The 24,305-nt window shown below is 40.2% G+C and overlaps 1 protein-coding gene across 1 annotated transcript; it reads left to right on the forward strand.

Moving 5' to 3' along the window:
- The first annotated feature begins 20,814 nt into the window (after positions 1 to 20,814).
- Positions 20,815 to 24,069, forward strand: LOC110205405 (left-right determination factor 2-like). The gene is made up of 4 exons (XM_020982014.2): positions 20,815 to 21,140; positions 21,951 to 22,194; positions 22,537 to 22,779; positions 23,122 to 24,069. The coding sequence occupies exons 1-4, from the start codon at positions 20,888 to 20,890 to the stop codon at positions 23,486 to 23,488; spliced, it is 1,107 nt and encodes a 368-aa protein (XP_020837673.1). The 5' UTR covers positions 20,815 to 20,887; the 3' UTR covers positions 23,489 to 24,069.
- The last annotated feature ends 236 nt before the right edge of the window (positions 24,070 to 24,305 follow it).

The following is a 24,305-nucleotide window of genomic DNA, read 5'->3' on the forward strand; positions in this document are numbered from 1 at the left end:
ATCATTGACTATTTTTGAACAACTGAGTGGCATAATCAAAGTAGTATCTCAGAAAGATCAATTGAATGGCAGTATATATACAGACAAGCAGAAGAGTCCAGTTTAGAAGATATTGTTGTTATATTTGACATGAAGTAATAAGAGGCCAAACTTGGGTGGTAGCAGTGATGATAAAAAAAAAATGATAGAAACATTATAGCTACTTGGTCACACATCCCTCCCTTGTTGGGTGTGTTAACGGGGGATTCCTTTGGTGTATGGGTTGAACGAAGAGGCCCCTAAGGTGCCTTCCAGCTTTCAAATTTGATGGTTCTGTGGGTAGACTTAAGAGGGAAAGGTAATTAATTCTGGATCTGTTGAATATAGTGTTACATTTGAGGTACTTATGGCATATTCAGGTCCAGCAGTCAGTTGGTGATGTGGGACAAGGGTTCAGAAGACAGATAAGGGATGAGCACTCAGTACAGTGCCTGAAACCTAGGAGGCTCTTTAAAAAGCTTATTGACTGACTATTGACTGACACGTAGATTTCGGAGTCATCTCCATAGAGATGAAAATGGAGTCCGTGGAAGCAAATGAACTTATCAAGATAGAAGATAGAGAAAGAAGAGAATAGGACCTAAGCACATGAAACTGGATGTTTCAGTTCCTTCAGAAGACTGAGGAGTGGTCAGAAAAGTTAAGAGGAGAACGAAGAAAGAGCAATGTCAGGGAGATCCAGGGGGGAGAGACTATCCAGGAGGAGGTGGAGGGTCGGGAAGATCGATTGTTTCAGAATTCAGAAAAAGTCACTGGATTTGGTCACTAAGAGATGGTTGGTGGCCTAAGAGCATTTTCACCTCAGTGGTAGGGCCAGAAACCAGATCAAACAAAGGGTTAAGAAGAGAGAGAAAGGTAAGGAAGTATTAACAACAAGTATATAGACTATTTTTTTCCCAGAAATTTGGAGAGCTATAGGTTGCTAGCTTGAGGGGACTGCACTGACAAGTGAAGTTGGGTTTTTTTTTGTTTGTTTGTTTGCTTGTTTGTATTTTAAGGATGATCTGGGCAGCTTAAGGGATTTAAAGGAAGAAACTAATGGACAATTGAAGATTGAACACCAGAGGGTTTTGCTTCTGGTGCTTTCTGAGCTACAGCTGTTCATCTCCACTTCTTTGCCTGGCTTCTCAGTAAATGTGGGTATATTCACATGAAGCCAAACATCTGGATGAAGAATGGAAAGTATCAGTCACATCTTTGGTCTTGTGATGTGCCATCTAGAAAGAGGAAAACAGTCTATCAGACTATCAGTCTCCACCTTTGATGCACCTGTGGGCATGATTTCAGGAGAATGAGAGAAGGGCATCCTGGTCCTGGTTCTAATTCTGGTTCTTTCTTGTACTCTGTAATAGGAAGATGCTGGACGTGTCCCATTAGCTCTCTTTATCACAGTTTTCCTCTCACTAAACTGGGGCTTTAGTTAATCAACGAGGATTTAAGTACCAAGCGCTGTGCTAAGATCTGGGAATACAAAAATACAGCTCTTACCCTCAAACAGCTTACATTCTAACAAGGGAGTCATAAATCTAGGGGCAGAAGGAACTTTGTAGGCCATTTAACAGAACTCCCTCATTTTACAGATGAGAAAACTGAGACCCAGGAAAGTTAAGTAACTTGTTCAAGGTTGCTAAAATGGTAAGTGACAAAGCTGGGATTTGAATTCAGGTCTCATGATTCCAAGGTCAGAAGAAAATTGTGGTATCTTTGTCACTGCACTACAATGCTTCCCATAATAACGCTTATACTTCATAGAATCAGTGCAAGGAAAAGTGTTTTGCAAACCTGTAAATGCTATAGAAGTAGAAATTGCTATTTCCTCTACATCACGGAATTTTGGCCCTATTCAAATCCTGTCCATCTTTCAATGCTAGTCTCATATTCTTACCCCTCTCCATGCACTCACCTGATAACTCTAACATAAATAACTGATAACTCTAGGCAGCGCCATATGACTGGGTCTAGAGTAAGGAAGACCTGAGTTCAAATCCAACCTCAGATCCTTATTAGCTATTTGACCCTGGGCAAGTCACCTAACCTCTGTTTGCCAAAGTATTTTCATCTATAAAATGGGAATAACAAGAGCACCTACCTCCCAGGGTTGTTGTGAGGATCAAATGAGAAAATAATCACAACGTGCTTAGCACAGCGCCTGGCACACAGTAGGTGCTGTATAAATGCTTATTCTCTTCCACTCCTCTTCCAGTGAATATTTATCTTTTTAGTTCTTTACCACCCTATCAGTTATTCTGACACATATTTAACTTAGCATTTTGCTATATATTGCCTTTGTAACATTTTAAATTGTTTCATGTATATAAGATCATAAGCTCCTTGGAGGTAAGTTTTGGCTTGTGTAATTCTGTAACACAACAATGACTAGCATAGTGGAAGGCTCATAAAGTCACCCAAGGAATGCTTGATGCATTGAACTAGACCAAGAGTTCATGGTTCCAGTTTCCTGCTAAGCTCTCAGAAGAAAACAAAAAGGCACATTTTTAGTGCTTTTCGTTTTTAAGAAAATAGTGCCTCTATAAATCAGGATTTACAAAGATAAAAGCTAACATTTTCATAGCTCTTTACACACACACACACTGTCTCTTTTGAACCTCACAATTCCTCTGTGAAGCAGCCACTTCAGTAGAATTGTCACTAATAATTAAACTAGGATGCACGTTCTCTATAGCCTTTAAAATACTCTATAAATGTCAATATTAGCCATCCCCATTTGAGTAAGATGATAAAACTGAGGCATAAAAAGTTAAAATTTTGCATATAAAATGATCACATTTGGCATATTTAGAGACAATAAGACCTGGAAAAAAATCTAAAACTTTGAACTCATCAGGCAAACAATGTAGTCGCAGGGTTCTTAGAACTCTCTGGGAGGAGGGGATCAGCAGCCATTTGTCCTGAACAAATTAGATGGAGCTTGGAATAAGCAAGAGTTGTGACAAGACAGACTCCCCAAATAGCAACCCTATTCAATCCACTGTGCCCTTCCCCTCAGTCGACCAAGACTTTAAAAACACAAGTCTGGTTTCAAAACAATAGCCTGGATTCCCTGGGCCTAAGTCATTAATTTGTTCTGTGATCACAAAGGAAGCAATCAAAAGTCCAGCTTAAGTTGACTGGATTTCCATTAGACAAGAAGGAATGCCAAGGCGCAAGACAAAGAATTCTAATACTTCACTGCTCAAAACACTATTATGCTTCAGGTGAACAGAAAAAAAAACCTCACGGGAGCAGCAAGTGTGACAGACAAGACAACAGTCAAAACAAACTTGATTTAAAAAAGATAAACAGAGTAATTATGTGTAAAAATGTCAATTAATTTTTAGTTGCCTATATGTGTATATACCTATATATGTGTATACATATACATGCATATGTACATATGTGTGTGTGTATATATACATATATATACATATATATACATATATATCTATATATGTGTATACATATACATGCATATGTACATATGTGTGTGTGTATATATACATATATATATACATATATATATATATTTGTATTCCTTGAATGACATAGCATCTAAATACTTAAAGAAAAATTAAAACAATCATAGTTGGGGAATTTCAATGTACCCCTTTTAGACTTAACTAATTTTTAAAAAATATATGCAAGAAAAAAGTTAAAGACCTGAACAGAATTTTAGAAAAGGTAGATATGATAGCTCCCTGGCTATTACTGAATGGGAATAGAAAGGGATATACATATCTTTCACTTTCACAACATTGTATACAAAAATTGATCACAAATTAAGGCATTATAAAACTTCATAAATATAAACATATGAAACTTCATAAATAAATGTAGAAAAGCAGAAATATTAAAAACATCTTTTACTGACCACAACGCAATAAAAATATTTATTAAAGAGTCTTTTGAAGAAAGGATTAAAATTAATTGAAGACAATCACTACAACCTAAAGAACTGGTGGTTCAAAGAACAAATCATAGAAATAATAGATAATTTAGTCAAAGAAAGCCAGTAATGAGAGAACATACTGAGACTTTTGGGATGTAGCTAATGCAGTCCTTAGAGTTATATCTCTAAACATTTTCATCAACAAAGGAGAAAAAGAACATATAGATGAATTTGGGCTTACAACTAAAAATGTTAGAAAAGCAACAAGTATTAAAAAAACCAAACAAACCCAAAACAACTAAAACCACAACAAATTCTGAAGATCAAAGAAGCAATTAACAGAATTAAAAGCAAAAAACTCTTATGGAATTGACAAAAATGAGAGCTATTTTTATATGAAACAAAAGTTAGAAATAAAACAAATCTAAGATAGCCTGTTCTTTTTTTTTAAGAGAGAAACCAAATTGCTACTATCAAAAAGGAAAAAAGGAAAATTCACAACAAATGAGGAAGAAATAAAGGAAATTTTAAAAACCTATGTTGTCCAAGTATATGTCAATAAAACTGACCATATAAATTAAATGGATGAATATTTATAAAACTATAAAATGCCCAGAAAACCAAAATAAGAAGTAAAGAATGTAAATAACCCAGTCTGAGGAAAAGAAATTGTATAAGCCATAAATAAGCTCCCATGGGAGGAAAAACAACCTGGAATGAGATGGATTTACAAGTAAAATTTCCCAGACTTTGAAAAAAAAAAGATCACATTATATAAACAATTACAAAAATAGAACAATAAGAGATCCTGCCAAATTCCTTTTATGACACAAAGATGATCTTGATCATTAAACTAGAGAGAGATAAAACAAAGAAACTGTAGATTGATATCTAATGAGTATCAGTACAAAAATTGTAATAAAATATTAGCAAATTGGCTACAGCAACATGCCAAAAAGATTGCATCCTATGACCGAGTTTGATCCATGTAAGGAATGCAAAGTTGGTTCAATGTTAGGAAAACTATGAATATAAAAGAACAAATTAATAACAAAAAGTTAGTATCAGATGATTATATTGATAAATTAAAAACTTTTGACAAAATATTATACTCATTTATGTTTAAAATAATAGAAAGCATAAGAATAGGTGAACTTTTCCTTAATATGATAAATAGTATATACCAATCTATCAATAAACATGTATTAAGTGCCAGGCACTATGCTAAGTGCTGGGGATACAAAAAGAGGCAAAAGACAGTCCCTGCCCTCAAGGAGCTTACCATCTAATGGAGGAGCCAATATGCAAACAAATATATACAAAGAAATCCGCAGGCAGGATAAGTAGGAAATAATTAATAGAGAGAAGACAAGAATTAAGAGGGGCTAGGGAAGGCTTCTGGTAAAAGATGAGGCTCTAGTCAGAATTTTAGAAGCCAGGAAGGTCAATAGTCATTACAGAGGCAAAACATTCCAGGCATGAGAGAGAGCAGAAGAGATAGAGTGTCTTGTTCATGGAACAGCCAGGAGACCAGTGTCACTTGGGTCAACGAGCATGTGTTGGAGAGTATTGAAAGGTAAGAGGGGTATGAAGGGTTTTGAATGCCAAACAGCATTTTATATTTGCTTCTGCAGGCAACAGTAAGCCACTGGAGAGAGAGAGAGAGAGAGAGAGAGAGAGAGAGAGTGAGCATGTGTGGGCAAGAAGGAGAGTGTGTGTGTGTGTGTGTGTGTGTGTGTGTCCCTGTGTATGCAACATGACTGGACTTGCACTTTGGGAAAATCACTTTAGTGACTGTCTAGAGGATGGCTTGGAGTGGAGAGAGACTTGAGGTGGACATACCTACCAGCAGGCTTTGCAGTAATCAAGGCATAAGGTGATAACGGCCTACACCAGAGTGGTGGCAGCATCAGAGGAGAGGAGGGGTATTAGAGGGATGTTGCAAAGGTGAAATCTACAGGCCTGGACAATAGTTTGGACATGAGAAATGAGACAGTGTCCTTTTTGTGTCCTAAACCCCTTTGGCCACCTAGTGAAGCCTTCTCAGCACAATGTTTTAAAATGCATAATATAAAATATATTAGATTGCAAAGGAAACATTATATTGAAATATAGTTATCAAATATTAAAACACACACAAGTTCATGGACTCCAGATTAAGAGCCTCTTATTTTAAACTAAGACCCAACGTTATATATAATGGAAATAAACTAGAGGCCTTTCCAATAAGATAGGAGTATTCAAGGATATCCATTATGGCCACTATTATTTGATATAGTGCTACAAATGCTACCTATATGAATGAAATAAGGAAAATAAATTGAAGGGGGAAAGCACAGAGTAAATAAAATTATTGCTTTTTGTAGATGTTATGATAGGGGCACCTAGTGGCACAGTGGATAGAAAACTAGGCCTAAAGTCAGGAAGACTTGAGTTCAAATGTGACCTCAGGCAATTACAAGCTGGGTGACCCTGGGCAAGACATTTAACTCTTGTTTGCCTCAGTTTCCTCACCTACAAAATGGGGAAAATAATAGCAGCACCTACCTCCCAGGGTTATTGTGAAGATCAAATGAGATAATATTTACAAAGCATTTAACATAGTGCCTAGCACATAGTAACCACTATATGAATCTTAGATATTATATCATTACTATTTAGAGGACCCTAGGAAATCAATTGAAATTCATCAAAACAATAACTTCAAGAAAGAATCAGGATATAAAATAAACACACACAAGTCATCTGCCTTTCTATATATGAACAACAAAATCCAGCAGAAGGAAAGGTAGAAAGAGAAATTTTATTCAGAATAACTAAAGAATGTATAAAATATTTGGGAGCCCACCTTCAAAGACAGATACAGGAACCATAAGAATACAACCACTTCTCTAAGCTTCAGTGTCCTCATCTGTAATATGAAGCAGATGGACTTGAAGACCTCTAAGTTTTTCCAGCTTTCAATCTATGATCTATGATTCCATGAACTATAAAGCATTCTTTGTAGAAATACAGACCTAAATAATGAGAGATAATATTTGTTCATGGTTGTTCAGTGCCAAAATAATAAAAATGGCAGCACTACCCTAAATTAATTTTTTATTACATGCCATATCAATCAAACTACTAAAACATTCCTTGGTAGAATTAGAAAAAAAAAATAACAAAACTCATATGGAAGAAAGGAAACAACTATTTACTATGTGCCTTCCAGATGCCACAGGGCTAAGAGCTTTACAATCATTATCTTATCTGATCCTCTCAACAACCCTGGCAGATAAGTGCTATTATTTATACCCATTTTACAGTTGAGAAACCTGAGGCAAACAGGATTAAATGACTTGCCCAGGGTCACAGAGCTAGTGTCTGCTGACTCCCCATCCAGGTCTTTATCCACTGCACCACTTAGCTGTTTTGGAGGAGCAAAAGGTCAAGAACCTCAAGGGAAACAATGAAAAAAAAAGTGAGAAAGTAGGGCACTAGCAGTTGCAGATATCTAAATATATTGCAAAGCAGTAATCATCAAAAACTATTTGATTCTGATTAAAAATGAGAAAGTCAATCAATGGAATAGATTAGGTATGCAACATACAGAAATAAATAAAAGACCTCAACTATTGGGCTAAGAACTGAGTTTTTGGTAGGGAGGGAGAGAATATGGAACTCAAACTTTTAAAAAATGAGCGTTAACAATTGTTTTTACATGCAATTGGGAAACATTAAACTATTAATAAATAAAACTAACAGCAAAGATGCTAAAAGGTAGAAATAACTAATGTGGGAAGGTTTGTGGAAAGACAGCAACAATAGCGCACTTAATCAAGAGGTGGATTAGTCCAACCATTCTTGAAAACCATTTGGAATTATGTGAGAAAAGTGACTATACTATTCATAGTTCTTGATGTTGCAATCCTGTACTGGCCTATATTGAAAGCATGTCAAAGAGAAGAAAGAAATGTATCTCCTATACCATAGCAGCACTTTTTATTATAGCAAAAAATTATAAACAACACATCACCCTTAACAAAATTTTGAATTTGTGCTGATTTTATAAGAACTTAATTTTAGCAAGAAGAGAACTTTTCTTTTACCAATCACTCAAAGTGAGTAAAAAACAAAAAACAATGTGTACCTAAAACAAAACAAAACAAACAAACAAACAAAAAAGCCACTGACTATTCGACCAAAACTTCTGAGAAAACTGGAAATCAGTCTGCCAGAAATTAGGTGTACATTAACATCTCACAGCGTATACCATAATAGCCTCCAAATGGATGTATGACCTAGATGTAAAAGGTCATATCATAAACAAATTAGAGGAGCAATAAAGGAACTACCTGTTGCAAGGTATCGGGATAGGGGAAAAGTTTGTGACCAAACAAGGGGTAGAGAGGATCACAGAAAATAAAACGGGCAATTTCAATTACATAAAATTGAAAAAAAATTGCATAAAATTAAAAGGGAAATAGTTACCAAGGAAAAAAATCTTTGTAGTCAGTTTCTATCATCAAGATTACATATCAAAGATATATAAGAAATTGATTCAAATATATAACAAGCAGCCCCTAAAAGATAAATGGTCAAAGAATATAAACAGACGGCAATCAAAGGAAGAAGTCCAAGCTAGTAGCTACATGAAAAGTACTCCAAATCACCAATAGCATGAGAAATTAGAACAACTTTGATGTTCTACCTCACAACCATAAGATTGAAAAAGATGGGAAAAGAAGGAAAATGAATGTTTTTTGAGGAGCTTCCGGAAGACAGGCACACTAGTGCATTGCTGGTAGAATTGTGAATCTGTCCAGCCATTCTAGAAAGCAATTTTAAACTATACCCAAAAGGTCACAAAATCATGCATATCCTTTGACCTAATGGGTCTGTGACCCAAATAGATCAAAGAAGGAAGAAAAGTACCTCATACAAATATAAGAAGCATTATAAAATTAAAAAAACATTACAAAATATAAAAGTATTTATAGTTGCTCTTTTTGTTGTAGCAAAGAACTGGAAACAAAGGGATGCCCATCAATTGGGGACTGGCTGGACAAATTATGGTGTATGAAGAAATTATGAAAGGGATAGTTTCAGAAAAGCCTGGGAAGACTTGTGCGAACTAGTGCAGAGAGAAGTAATTAGAATCAGAACAATTTATACGTACAGCAAGAATTGTGAATTTACTCTCTCAGAGTGAGGCCAGCTGCAACCCTTCTTAGGATTCTAGGGGGTACCCCTAAGGTATTGGAGAAGTCTGTCTTTAATACTAGCAGCTTGAGCCTCTGTTCTGATATATTTCCCTCCTTCCTGCCCCATAACTTGAAGTGAATGCTGCTTCCGCTCTATCTAAACAATTGACATCAGCTAGGCAGTTAGGTGGCCTAACAGTCAGGACCTGCAGTCAGGAAGACTTGAGTTCAAATGCAGAATCAGATACTTACCAGTTATGTGACCCTGGGCAAATCTACCTTCAATATGTCAATACTCTCCAAAACTCAGATACTCTCCATTTACTCTAATCCCACCCATCCCTTCAAGGTCCAATTCAAGTTCAATCTCCATCCACAAAGCCTCCTCTGACTCTTCCCACCCACCACCATCTTAAGAGATCTGAACTCTTACAGTGCTAAAGGTTTGTACCACACAATTGTTTGTTTAATTACTATTGGGTCCCATGCTGTATCACATCCACTAGACTTTTCTCTCCAACTAGGTCATAAATTTCTTGGAGGCCTGGACCACATTGGCTTCTTTTATATCCTCATAGGGTCAAGCATATAGAAAATGCTGGATAACTGATTAATTATCCATGCACTCTCAGGTCCTGTTGAACAGAAAACCAAAAGGCTTTTTTCTTGACCAAGCGGTACGTGGACAAAAGTCTGCGACAGAGCATCCGTGCTTGTGGTCAAGTGGAGAGCTGGCCTCTCCAGTCCACATTATCACAAACTTCCACAAGTAGGCTCTTTCCTCTGCTCCCCACCCTGACCTCAGGCTCCACAGGGGAGATTGCATCAGGAAGAGCACACTGCCCATGCTCCTAAGGACTAGGCTTTCATCCCTCAGTCTCCCTGTTACATTAATAAATATCCTGATTTAGAGTAGAAAGCAATTTTAAAGATCATCTAAGGCTACCCCACTCATTTCACAGATGAGGAAACTGAGGCCCAGAGAGGCTGTGACTGGCCCATGATCACACAGGTAGCTTGTAGCAAAGCCAGGATTTGAACCCACATCCTTTGAAGCCAGCGTCATTTTTCTTCCCACCACACCATGCTGCCTTTCAAACTGTTCCTGTTTAGGGCCACCAGATAAATATATTATTCTATATTATGGCAAGGAACAAGAATAAATGGACATTATTGTTTGCTAAAAAAGAACAATAAGCCCAACAAAAAACTGAGCAGAAGGATTGAGCTAAGGAGAAAATACTCATTTCTGTGCATGTGCTTAGAGAAATTCTGTGGCTACTGCGCATGTCTGCAGGCCATGCATGGGAAATGGAAGCATTGGCTGAAAATCTAGTCTGGTACCTCTATTCTATATGTAGGAAGGTCAATAAAGCCTGGAGTGGCAACTTCCAAGTTGCCAGAGCTATCCATGGAGTACAGACTGCTGCAGAACTTCCCTCCTCCAAGCCACCATCACTGGGTACATCATAGGCACTCAATTACTACTGGTTGTTTGATGGAGATTCTAGATATAGTCAACCCCCTCCTTCTCCAGGCTCAGGGGGTAGGATCCTAAGTAAATATTAGGAGTCATACAATGCTACATTCAGTTCAACAAACATAATTATTCCCTTCACACTGCATCGACGTTTCGATATGTCAGCATAAGAATTTAAATGGGAATTTGGGGGGAATTTTGTTGAAGCCGCAGACAGAACGTGAAGACCAGTAGAAGACACAGAGCCTGTGACCAAATATGTAACCCAAATCTTACAATAAGGTACTGTAAACACCCCATAAGAGAAAAAGAAAAAAATTCAGACTTGTTCTCTGGTATGAAGGGAGGGTCAAAAAATTTTACATGGATTTTCCAGAGCGGGGGAGGGGAGGGGAACAGCACACCACCTCTAACCTCCTGCCATGTGGAAGAGATGACTGTAATTAAGTATTCATCATGTGCAAGGAACAGTATGAGGTGCTAAGGGTACAAATGTGCCCTTGACAAGAAAGGTCATCTGAGAATTTAGAGATTTCTTGGACCTGGAGAGAGGGGGAAGGTGGAAATCAAATAGAGCCTAGAAGGGATGAGACTTCAAAGAGACTGTGTGTGTGTGTGTGTGTGTGTGTGTGTGTCTGTGTCTGTGTCTGTGTATGCATGCAAGCATGCACGCATGCACTCAGAGCTGGGCAGGGTGTTCCATTACAGTCACAGGGTATATAGCAGAAGCAGAATTATGGAGGCAGGAGAAGAAACCTTAGAAATGATTTAGGCCAGTCCTGCGGTTTGCAGAAACAGCATAGGATCACAGCTCTCCTGGGCCTAAAAGGAATCCTCTTTTTCATCCTCCCCCACAGGAGGCATGAATCACAACAGAGCACAGCGGAAAGGGGGCAGGGCTTGGACCAGGATAGGTCTGAGGGATGTTGGTTTGTCCAAAAAGGTTCCTGCTCCATTAGAAAAGGATCCCAGACAGAATGGAAGAAGAAATACGAAGGCTGGAAACCTGGTTACTAAGGGGCAGAAGGGAGTTTCTTTGTCCTTTGATGTTTCCCTAGATTAATGAGAGCATCAGACTGAGTGGCTAATATAGCCCCATGAGGTCACAGAGCCCTTCCCACCTCAGTTCAGACACTGTCTGAGGCTCCTTCTATGCAAACATTTGGAAGGGCCCAGATGAGGTCTGAAAACAACTGGTGGCACTTTGTCTGACTGCCTTCCCAAAATTCAGATAAATCTTGTGGGTGTAGATGTGGTTTGGATCCCGGGTTTGTCTTGGCATAGGAACACTCTGCACTTCAGGGTTCCCCATATACGTGACAGACACAAACATAGACTATCCTTCAGCATTGGTAAGGCTACAGGTCACATTCCCTGAGGGTTGGTCCAGGGTCCTCTCTGGTCTCTTTGCCTCTCCTTAGAGTAAGCCTTAGAACCAGAGACACTGCCAGAGGAGGATTAAGGAGTGAGACCTGGAGAAAGAATGAGGGAGGGGCCTGGGTTTAGTATGGGAATGGAGGACTGGAATTAGGGATGATGATGACAGAATGGAGCTAACATGCAGATGGGGAACTAGGAGAGGAACTATGATGATTTTAGCCAAAGAAAGAGACAAATGACTAGAGATGCAAATAAACTAGAAATGACTGTAAACATTGGCTGTTCAGTAAAGGTTTTTGTGAGAACAGACCATATAGAGGGGAAATTTAGGACTATAGACTAAAAACTGAAGGGGAAATAGAATTACCAAAGAGATTTCAATAGGATCTGAGTAAGTATGAAAGATGATAATGCTGTTTTGTTTGAAGGGCTCCCTTGTTTTGTTCTCTCAAACTTCTGCTCCATAGAAAGGTTTCCTGTAGAAGGTGAGATTTTAGGTGGCCCTTGAAGGAAGCCAGGAAAGCTAGGAAGCAGAAATAAGGAGGGAAAGCATGCCAGGCATAGGGGATAGCTACTGAAAATGCCTAGAGTAAGGAGATGGAAAGTTATGTTTTAGGAACAGCAAGGCTAGTGTCACCAGATCACAGAGTACATGAAGGGGTATAAGGTGTAAAAAGACTACAAAGATATTTATAGTAGCTCTTTTTGTGATGGCTAAGAATTGGAAACCAAAGTGATGCCCATCAATTGGGGAATGGCTGAACAAGCTGTGTGATGGAGTATTATTGTGTTATAAGCAATGACAAGCAGGATGATTTCAGAAAAAACCTGATGCATAGTGAAATGAACAAAACCAGAAGAATGTTATACACAGTAACAGCAATATTGTTCAATGAAGAATTGTGAAGGACTTAGCCATTCTCAGCAATACAATGATCCAAGACAATCCCAAAGGTCTAATGATGAAACATGCTATCTGCCTTCAGTGAAAGAACTGATATTGTTTGAATATAGACTGAAGCATGTTATTTTTCAGTTTCTTTCATTCATTTTTTTCTCTTATTTGAATCTTCTTGTACAAAATGACTAATATGGAAATATTTTACATAATTGCATATGTATAATCTTAAGCTGATTGCTTGCCATCTCAGGGAGGGGGGAGGGAGGGATGGAATTTGGAACTCAAAACTTTAAATAAAAATGTTAAAAAAAAAAAAGACTACAAAGGTGAGGATGGGTGGGAAGGGGAAGGTTATTGAAGCATTTTGAATACCAAGTAGAGGATTTTATATTTGATCCTGGAGGTAATAGGGAACCACTGGAATTGATCGAGTAGGGGTTTGGCATGGTCAGATCTATGCTTTAGGAAGATCACTTTGACAGGTGAGTTAAGGAGGGACCAGAGACTTATGGCAGGCAGACCAAGCAGCAGACTATTTCAACAGTCCAGGCTTGGATGTAGAGGGTGAAGGATCAAGAATAACACCTAGGTTGGGAGACTGGGTGACTAGGAGGATGCTAATACCCTCAACAGTAACAGGGAAGTTAGGAGAAGGAGAGGGTTTGGGAGGAAAAATAATGAGTCTAGTTTTGAAATGTTGAGTTTAAGATGTCAATGAAATATTCAGTTTGAGATGTCCAATAGGCAACTGGATATGCAAGACTGGAGGTCAGAGGAGAGGTTAGGGCTGAATAAATATGTTATAATATATAATATAATAAATAATATCAGCATAGAGATGATAAGTGAATCCACGAGAGCTGAAGAGATCATCAAATGAAGCAGTATACAGGGAGAAGAAAAGATGGCCCAGTACAGGGCCCTGAGGGATGCCTACTGTTAGGCATGACCTGGATGAGGATCAGCAAAGGAAACAGAAGGAGCAGTCAGATAAGCAGGAGAACCAGGAGAGAGGGATGTCCTGAAAACCCGGAGAAAAAAGAGTATCAAGGGAGAAAAGGTGATCAACAGCATCGAAATGCTTACAAATATACCCAGGTTAAGGAACCCATAATTCAGTCATTAAACAATACATATACCAATTTACACACAATACTGGAACAATTTTCATTCTCCAAAGTGATGCAGGTAAGAAAGAATCTCCTTTCTGAGCTAGTGGGAGTAAGGAGAACATTGGGGGATAAATACACTCTGGTACACTCCAGAAAAAATCAACCAAACAAAGGGGTTGGGCTGGAGTGGCCCTCTACACAGAGTGTCCCACAAAGGTGGGGAACCTACGCTTCAAGTGCTGCCCTTTGACTGAATCCAAACTTCACAGATCGAGGACCTAGAGGGGCCACATGTGGCCTTGAGGCCACAGGCTCCTCATCCCTAGTGCAGAGTAATACCCAAGGCACAAGTATTTTAATTTAGGATGATAGATTTCGAGTTAGAAGGGACCTCAAAAGTCACCTAGCCTAATCCCCTTGATTTAAGGAAACTGAGGCCCAGAGAGATTGTTATTTATCCAAAGTCACATAGGCATTAAGTGACACAGCCACTTAGAAGCCTAGGTTTTGTGATTTCGAGTGTAGCAATTTTTCCACTGGACTACACTGACTCGATGCAGTAGGAATTAAGAAAGGAAGGAAAGAAGCAAGCATTTATTAAGCACTTACTATGTGCCAGGCACTGTGCTAAGTGCTTTACACACACCATCTCATTTAATCCTCACGACAATCCTAGGAGGTAAGTGCTATTTTATTTTACAGTTGAGGAAACTGAGGCAGGCAGAGGTTAAGAGCCTTGTCCAGGGTCAGATGGCTAGGAAGCATCTATGGCCAGATCTGTACTAAATTCTTCCAGACTCCAGGTCCAGTGCTCTGTACAAGGTTTTTGAACAGAATAATAACATGAAGGTGGATAGACAGGGGCAGGGAGAAGATTTAACCCCACCTCCTCCAATAAACATAAGCACCTATATCTAGTTGAACACAATCAGAGAGACAACTGGGTCAGATTATCTTTTTTCATGGTCTTTAAATTTCCCTCTCTCTAGCCCTACTAAAGACATGACAGTTCCTTGATGTCATGCTATTCTCGAAAGACATACAACAGCAGCAGCAGCAGCAGGCTCTGGTCTGACAATCCAGACAACTGGGTCCTTACTTTGACACCTCAACACATTAGGCCTGCAGCAGACCGAAGTGGAACCCCAGACTGCTTCCCTTTGCAAGACAAAGAGAATGGCCCTTGGTACTTACTGAAGGAATAATTAAATCCCTATTAAAAGCATTCCCAATCCACATCCTCTTTCTTCTGCTTTGACAGCTGACTTTAACCTGTTTATTTAGTTACAGTAATTCCTCCGCAAAGCCCATAAACCGGTCTAGAATCCACATTCAGGAAAAGGGGCCTGTATCTTTGGGAAGAATAATAGGTCTGGGGGATTTGCCTTCTGTCTGCCTCTCCAACCCTCCCACACCCCCATGTTGTGCCCCCCTCGTCTCCCCATCTCTTCTGAGTAATAAAACACTTCTTCAGCTGTCTTCAAACATTAACCTCGCTAAGGAATGATCCAGGCTTGAATTCCATCCATAGTGATAACTCTTTCATTTGATGGAAAGCAACATTAGAGTAAGACCCAAGCTCTGGTTTATAATCCCGATTCTGCCCTTAACAAGCTGAGTGACTTCAGACAAGTTATTCCTCCTCTCTGGGCCTCAGTTTTCCTCATATTGGATGGTATCTCAATGAACTCTTCAAACCCCAACATTTTATGACCCTTTGATTAGGAAACAGAGCCCTATGAAGCTAATTCCAGCTCCAAGTTCTATGAATCTATGATTCTCTCAGGCAAACTCAGGTGGGAGATCTATATAAAACATAAAAATAACCATAATATAAAATAACATAGATGGAAGTTTCCCCTCTCTACCAGAGTTCATTTTTATACTCTGGTACTCATACTGGGGTAAAGAGTCAAACTTTCTCTGTGTCTCTGTTTCTATCTCTGGTTCTGTCTGTCTCTCTGTCCGCCTCTCTCTGTCTCTCTGTCTCTTTCCATCTCTGTCTCTGTCTCTCTCCATGGCTAACCTTCCAATTATTCCCTCTGCAGTGTAAGGAAGGCCTCTTCCAAAGAAATATTTTGTGCCTTTCCTTCTTTTCAAATCATTAGCAAAAAAAGGAGCCTTTGCCTTCTTCCTCTTCACATTAGAAAAACGTTAGAGAAAAGTCTTCATTGGTAACCAACTCTAAACAATGCCCCAGAGGTCTCATCTCCTTTCCTGGATATTCAGGAGACAGAACACGTTAAAAGTTGATGGGACCATTCCGACTCCAATCATACTCCTCATCCACAGAAAGAAATGTAGATTCTGAATCAGCATAATAACAATACACTTTTATGGAACTGTTAACGTGGAATGAAGTGGGTAGTACAAGTATTATTATCCCATTTTAAGGAAGAGGAAAGAGTGAAGTTAAGTAACTTGCCCTGGGGCTACACAGCTGGCTTGGGACCCAGAATCGGAATTCTGGTCTTCTGACCTCCACTTCAGCGTTCCTTCCCACTCTACCCAAACTTTGCCCCTGGACAGAAGTAGGACTGTGCGGGAACCCTTCAAGAGAAGGGATTTCCTTACATTTCAACTCTCTCTGGGGACAATTATCTGTTTCATAAAACTGATCCGCTTTCCCAACCCTAAGGAATCAGCATCCGTTATCTATACCCTACCTCTCCCATCTGGTACAGGCAAATCTACTTGCTGTCCTGGACCAAGACCACTGCCATACAGTTCTTCCTTATGCATAAATCGAGGCGTCTTACTCCTCTGTTTAAATCTTCCTATGGCTTCCTGGCTGCCTACTAAGTAAAATTCAAACTACTCTGCCTGACAGTCAATGGCCTACACAATCTATGACCACTCTGCTTACATGACTTATCTCGTATAACTGTTTTCCTAGCTTCTGTTCTACTGCCTTATTATTCAGTGCACTTATTATGCTCTCCTCATAACCCACACTGTTCTTCCTTTATACCTTTGCTCACTACCTCTTATGACCAGAATGCCTCCCCTAGCCTGAATTCTGCAGTTGAATTCTCAGCCATCTTTTAAAGCCCTACAGAAAAGATGCATCACTCTTAGTCCTTTCACTCCTCAGATAAAGAATCTGAGGCCCAGAAGGATAGTGACTTATCCAAGGTCACACAGGTGAAAAGTCGATGATGTTTCAGACCCCACACAGCACTTTATTTACATCACTCTGATGTACTTCTTATGTGTTATTTTATATTATGGTTATTTTTATGTTTTATATCGGCACCTAAGAGATGCAGTGTGTAGAGTGTTGGACTAGGAGTCAGGAAGACTTGAGTTCAAATCCTGTCTCACACACTTAACCAGCTGTGTGACTCTGTGCAAGCCATTTAAATTCTCTTGGCCTTATTTTCCTCATTTGTAAAATGGGGATAATAACAGGACCTACGTGACAGGGTTGTTGTAAGAATCAGCCAAGATAACATACACAAAGCTCTTTGCAAACCTTAAAGTTTGCTAAAAGAAACAAAATGCTACCTATTTTAATTACAGTTTTCTGTTGAATTATAAGCTTCATGAGTATAGAGAACTCTTATCTAGGACCTAGGACCATGCTTTCTACACAGCCCCTTGATTTGCTTCTGTTAAACTGAATTGAACTGATAAAGAAGGTGAGAATTGACCTGATGTAAGATGCTCCCACAGTCCCTGCCTTTACCCTCATATTAAGTTATCAAGCTCAAGAATGGGCTAAAAGCAAGGAATGAGCCTCAAGATGTCAGCATCTCCCCTCTGGCTCCTTGAGAGTTTCTGAGAACTACAGGGAACGTTTTGGAGTTTTTGGTTCATGGTTGATCCACTGGTTTTTGATTTTTTGTTTTTTGTTTTTGGTATGTTTTGATGAGATTATTAAGATAAGTGCAGAACAACAGCTGGGAACAAAGCTATGACACCTTTAGCCACCCACTCTTCTAGAATTCCACCATACCTGCTGGGCGCTCTCCCACCATGGGGCCTGGATTGACCAATTGACCATTTAATATTCATAAGACACCTGGGCTGGAGCAATTTTCAAAGGCTGACAGCCACAGATCAGGAATCAGCCTAAACACAACACTCCTGCACCTTTTGGCATGACTTAAAGGTGCAAATGTTGGCACTGAGAGGCACCTTTTCTGGATAATTACTTGCAAAGAAAGAAACTGAATACTCCTTTGGAGGGAGCTTACCTTCAGTACAGAGAAAACGGGAAAGTTGGATGTAGCAAAAAAGAGAGAGAAAGAGGAGAGCAGCGTGAGCCTTTCATTGTAGGATGAGTACCAGACTTGGGGTGAAAAGAACATTAGGCTTTCTGAAAACAATTTTCTCTCTTCCTGTCTTTCACTAATTAAATAAGATGAATGATATTGAGCCAGGACTAGGAGTGGGGAGGGTAGAGAAAAGGAAAAAGTGAGTGCTTATGAAAGTTTAAGTTTCCTTTCATGTCCCATGGCCAGGAATTCTCTTCCTTCACATTATCTCTAAATCCTAAATCTATGCCCTCTACACACAGCCCTACCTTTTTAAAATAGGTGGGCCCTGGTTTTTGAGTCCTGCTCCTTCTCTACATTCCAGGCCCATGCCCACTTACAGGCTCTTCTTCTCCACCATTATTTCCATAACATCACAGGATAACTCCAAAACCAACGACTACATTTCAACCATCTCTAGGGAAAAATTATCTGTTTATATAACTGATCCATTTTCCCAACCCTAAGGAATCAGCATCCATATCTATACCTATGTACCATCTGGTAGAGCCAAATCTATGCCCTGTCCTGGGCCAAGATCACTGCCATACATAATCCTCTTACGTACATTTAGGCATCTCATTTCTCTGCTCAAAACCCTTCTACAGCTTCCTGTTGCCTGTAGAGTAAAATTCCAACTTTTTATGACTGTAACAATAATAACAGCAACAGTAATAATAGCTAGGAATGAAATAGTGCTTTAAGGTTTTGCAGAGTTCCTTACATATGTTATCTTTATTGATTCTCACAATAACCCTGTTAGATAGGTATTATTATCCCCATTTTACAGATGAGGAAAATGTGGCTGAGCAGGATTAAGTGATTTGCCCAGGGTCACACAGTTAGCGTGGAATTAAATTGAAGCCTTCCTAATGCCAAGTCCAACAGTCTATCCACTGTATTATCTAGCTACCACAATATCTCTAAATCCAAGAAGTTTATAAATAGTCATGTGCCTGAAACATTTGAAGAGTTTGGAGGTAGGGGGATACACTGAGTGACTTGTCTAAATCCCTCCATTCCCTATAGGGATTCTATAAAAGTGAGAGCCAAAAGAGACTAGAGCTGCTTCTATGAGTGAAACAGAACTCCCCCAAGGACTCAGTTTGCAAACACTTTTCTCAGGATTTCTACTGGCTCTCTCACCAAATTTGGATGGAGTTGGCTGTGAAACATTGAGAATTTCTCAGCTTTGTGTTAAGGCTATGCCAAGCCTGCCAAAGCCTACTTCTCAACATTTCAAAATTAAATCATTCTTCTCCAGTAAACCTTTTTCTTTCTATACATGTAGGTCAGTGTTTAAGAAACAGATTGGCTGGAACTATGACCACCCCATAGGTAAGAGTTTTTATCCCACCTGTCCTTCTCTAGAATCACAGGCACTCAAGCTAGAAGAAACAGTGGAGGACACTTAGTCTAACATATCATTTTACAGAAGAGGAAACTGGGTCCAACAGGGGTCATGGGATCTTGGATTTAGAAATGGAAAGGGCATTTGGGGTATTTGAGTTCAACCGCCTCATTTTATTAATGAGGAAACTTGGACTCAGAGATGTTAGGTCACCCAACTAATAAATGTATGAGGCAGAATTCAAATCCAATCCAGCACAAACTGCAACTGGCACTATCTATTACGCTGCTTGTGACTGAGCCAAGGTCTTCTAGCAAGGTAGGGACAACTGGACTTAATAGAATTTCTAGTGCAGCATGACTGGGCCAGCCTCCGCTTTTACATTTCCCTGGATTTCACTTCATTTCTTGTCAATGATCTGAGAGGTTCCGTTGGCTTGGATTTGTTTTCTCAAGTGATTGACCCAGTCAAAAAAGAATTTTCTCTAAAATTGCTCCTAATATGGCCTGGAGTTTGCTGCTATTACAATTTTAACATCATTTTTGTTGTTGTTTTTAATCTCTTTTTCCTGCTTACTTAATATAAATACAGAAGAAATTTTAGGACATTATTTTTATTTTTTTTACCATCACAAGTATTTTATTGGCCATTTACTCATACAAGCTCAGAATTCACAGAGGTCATGATTTAGTTGAAGAGTCCCACCTGTGTTTCAATTTCCTCAATTGCACTAGAGGAACATAAAAGGATCCCTAGGGCTCTGTATGATGGGAGAAGCTTGGCGTCCGCAGGGTATCAGACAGCCCCAGGCTTGCCAAAAACAAAGGGAATTCAAGCCTACAAAAGTAGCAGCTGTTTAAAAAGACTGAGTGTTCTGTGGCAGGAATAAAAGAGGGAGACCCAACAGCAATCTGTTGTACAGACCGTGCATGGAAAAGGGGCCACCCAAAGACAACGTCAGCTGAATGAGGGGCTCAGAGACATAATGAGGTCCAACTCCTCACCCAGGGTCAGTCTGAGACAATCCTTTGTATAGTCTTCGCAGGATATTAACTTGTCTGTCTAATGTGTTTCTAGCCCCAGGGAGTCTTAGAGGGTGTGACCCTCCTCCTCTGCCCTCCTCCCACCCTGGAGGGGCTTCCAGCTACCTATCTATATAAGCAAACCCCCAAACTCTGTCTCCTTATACAGGCAGCTGAGCCAGAAGCATCTTTCCAGGCAACAGCTTGTGGATAACTTCTGCCCCTGCCTTGGTTCAGCAGCTCTTTACCTAGTGTAGGACGGTTGGACAGCATGAGGTTCCACGCACTGACCTGGGCAATGTGGGCACTGCTCCTTGCCAGCATCAGAGCAATGCAGATGGAGGAGAAATTCCAGGAGAGCCTGTTGAGGCAGCTGCAACTCAACGAGATCCCTGTCCTGGAGAAGGCAGATGTGGAGCACCTGGTCATCCCGGATCATGTGAGGACCAAATATGTGTCTCTGATGAAGCGCAGCGCTGAGGAGCCTTCGCCCCGGGGAAAGAGGCACAGCCAGACCATTGCAGGTAACAGCCCTCTCCAAAGTCTTGGCCTTGTTCCTTGTGCTGGGGCTTTAACTCACCCTCACAACAGAGCTAGGTTTGGTGGATTTTTTTTTAAACCAGACAGATACACCAGGTACAGTAACATATACTTCTGCTATTCAAGGGATGATTATTCAGGGTGAATGATTTTAGCCTCTGTAAAATTGCTTTATTTCACTTTAGTGGTATTCATTCCTGTTATTTGTTAGTAAATGCTTAAGAAATAAATCCAACTTCAGTCTCACGTGACAAAGGATTGCCCCTATACCTAGGGGAGGAGAAGGGGTGGGAGTCAGGAGTCAGGTAGGGACTGATAGCAGAAGTAGAGACAGAAGGCACCTTTACTCTAGCATTTCTCAGTCAAGGTCCATTAAGAAAAAGTAAAGAAAATCTCTGTTAAGACATGGCATGGCTCCCACCTGGAGTATTTCATTACATGTGAACCATTTTCTCTTTCTCTGAGTAAAGTTTTGTTGCTCACTGGCACCCCCAAATAAGAGTAAAGACCAGAAAAAAAATTAGCTAAGAAATTATTTTCTGAAGGAGAGTAGTGTGAAATAAAATGAGGTTTGAGGTTATCAATGGTTTAAAATTATTTAGGATCTCCTTGTCCCTATGCTCATCACCTTGAAATTACTAAAAAAAAAAAAAATTCAATTAAGGCTATATTTCTATTTTAAATATTATAAATAAGTAGCTTCCTCCATGAATGCAAACTATGCCTCTTTCCAGACTCTAGGCCTTTTCTGAGGGAGGTGAAATCAAACTGACTATGGGATTTGTGTTACACAGAAATCATGGGCAGATTCTTCTCTGACGCCTCCAACCAGCTTCTGGTCTTCAGCATGAAGGACCGGCTTCCCCCCAACAGGGAGCTGGTCCAGGCTGTGCTGAGGCTCTTCCAGAAGCCATCTTCGAAGGGAGTGATCAGGAAACAGCATAAAATGTTCCCCTTCCACTCCTACGCCAGTGTGACCATCTACTGGGTGCAGGTCAGAGAAGATGGCACCAACCGGACATACGTGATTGATTCCAGGTAGGAAAGGATCTAGGAAGAGAATACCAGTCCCATAATCCTCAGCTTCTGCCCAAGAAAGGGGAAGGGGAAGAGGGACTAATGTAAGGGGCATTATAAATATTAATGGGAGAGAAAGGGCCAGTTTCATCCCTGCAAAGAGCCCAGAACCTCACAAATAGTGTAAACCAGAGGCTTCTGGGTTATTCGCTGAGTCTCTGAACTGTACAAACCTTCAGGTACCTTCCCTATCTCTAGCCTCCTCTGCATCTGTTGGTCACCTCTTTCCCTTGTTGCTCAGAGGATTTAGATGCAAGATTGGCCTACCCTGGGTGTTTTCTCATTGTCTTTCTCTCCCCTCAGACGAGTATCTACGCAGGAAACCGGCTGGATAACCTTTGATGTGAGCCAAGCTGTGAATTACTGGCAGCAGGAGGGCAAGGTCAACCAGCCTCTGGTCCTGGAGGTCTCTATCCACAGGGAGAACATAGGCCCGATGTCTTCCAATGCACACAAATTCATCCACTTCTCCTCCCAGAATCCTGTTGATGGAGAGTTGCACGCTCCCCAGCTGCAGCTGCACACACTGGACATGGAGGAATATGGGTATGAGCAGGGGAATGGGCTTGAGGGAATTTCCAGAGGGCAATCCTTTGAGAATGAACTCCATCCTTGTTATGGGGGCCTGTAACTATCTGTTAGGATTATCCTATATAAGAATGTAATAAATCAGGGATCGGGGAAAACTGAATCCCAAGCTCTCAAGGACAGTCTGTTCTGGTGTCTTTAACTTTGCTGTTAAAGTTGTACATGACTTGGATGGAGGGTAGTGAAATCCTCACTTCTTTGGCATGTATGACCTTTTAGTATATATAAACACCTAGCTCAATCTTCTTCTGATCTCAGTGCAGCGCTCTCATCTTGCTTTTTCTTCTTTCACCCACATAGCGCGCACGGCAACTGCGACCCTGACATCCCATTGTCTCGGGGTACCCGATGCTGCCGGCGTGAGACATACATTAACCTTCAGGAGTTCAAGTGGACCGAGAACTGGATCTTGGACCCACCTGGCTTCAAAGCCTACGACTGTGTGGGGAGCTGCCAGCAACTGAAGAAGGAGCACCTGAACTTCAGGTGGCCTTTTGCCACACAAAGGAAATGCCACGTCACAAGCACTGCCCCTCTGCCTCTGATTGTTGCTGTTAAGGAAGGAGACAAGATCGTGACTAAGGTGGTCAACCTTTATAACATGAAGGTGATGCAATGTAGCTGTTCCTCAGAAGGAATGCCAGTCATGAAGAAATTGAAGCCATAGACACAGAACCCTAGCGTGCTTCTGAAAAACGTGGCGTGTACAGAGGGATCTTGCAGGCTATGTAACTCAGGTATGGGGAGTTAGGAGTGGAAAGTAACTTTTTCTTTAGCAAGTCATTTCCTTTACCTGGTTAGCCAGCCCTGTTTTCCCTAGGAAGTCAAGAGAATTCATCATGAGTTCAGGAGACAGGCTTCCTGGCTATGGAGAGGCCTGAACTTCTTCTGTGTCCTTTTCTTCTTCCTTTTTTTTTTCTGCTTCCAATAGTTGCTGTGAACTACCTGTTTTCTAAGCACTTTCCTGTATAAATACTGTCACTGTAAAGTCTTTGATGTTAGATTTGGAAAGGAGAAATTCTAACCAACTCATTATAGCTTTCACTGTCTGCTACCTCATTCTTCCTCTGCTACACTCTGTGGTTCTCAGGCAAAATCCCAGCAAAGTCTTATTTTGGAAAGAACTATCTCATTTCTGATCATCAGAGCTCTACCATGAAGCCTGCAGAGACAGATTTTTGACTCTGGGGTTCTGACCAGGAGAAAATGTGCATTCTGTTGTGTCCCTTACATAGTAATAATGCCTAACCCAGCTAATAAAATTTTTTTTGAAAAGTGGATGCTATTTTATTCTGTACCTTTGCTCAGTTAAATTCAACAAACATTTATTAGATGCCTGTATACAAGTCAATATGCCCAGATACCTAAAACCCTGATACCCTGCAAGGAGGAGGTGAGAGAGGCATTATGTGAGGAGGGGAAGATTATGGGCATAGGGATGAGAAATAGGGGCAATAATAACTTAGCAAATAAGCTATCAGATT

The sequence above is a fragment of the Phascolarctos cinereus genome, unplaced genomic scaffold, assembly GCF_003287225.1.
Source record: "Phascolarctos cinereus isolate Bilbo 61053 unplaced genomic scaffold, phaCin_HiC Scaffold_5;HRSCAF=322, whole genome shotgun sequence".
NCBI lineage: Eukaryota > Metazoa > Chordata > Mammalia > Diprotodontia > Phascolarctidae > Phascolarctos > Phascolarctos cinereus.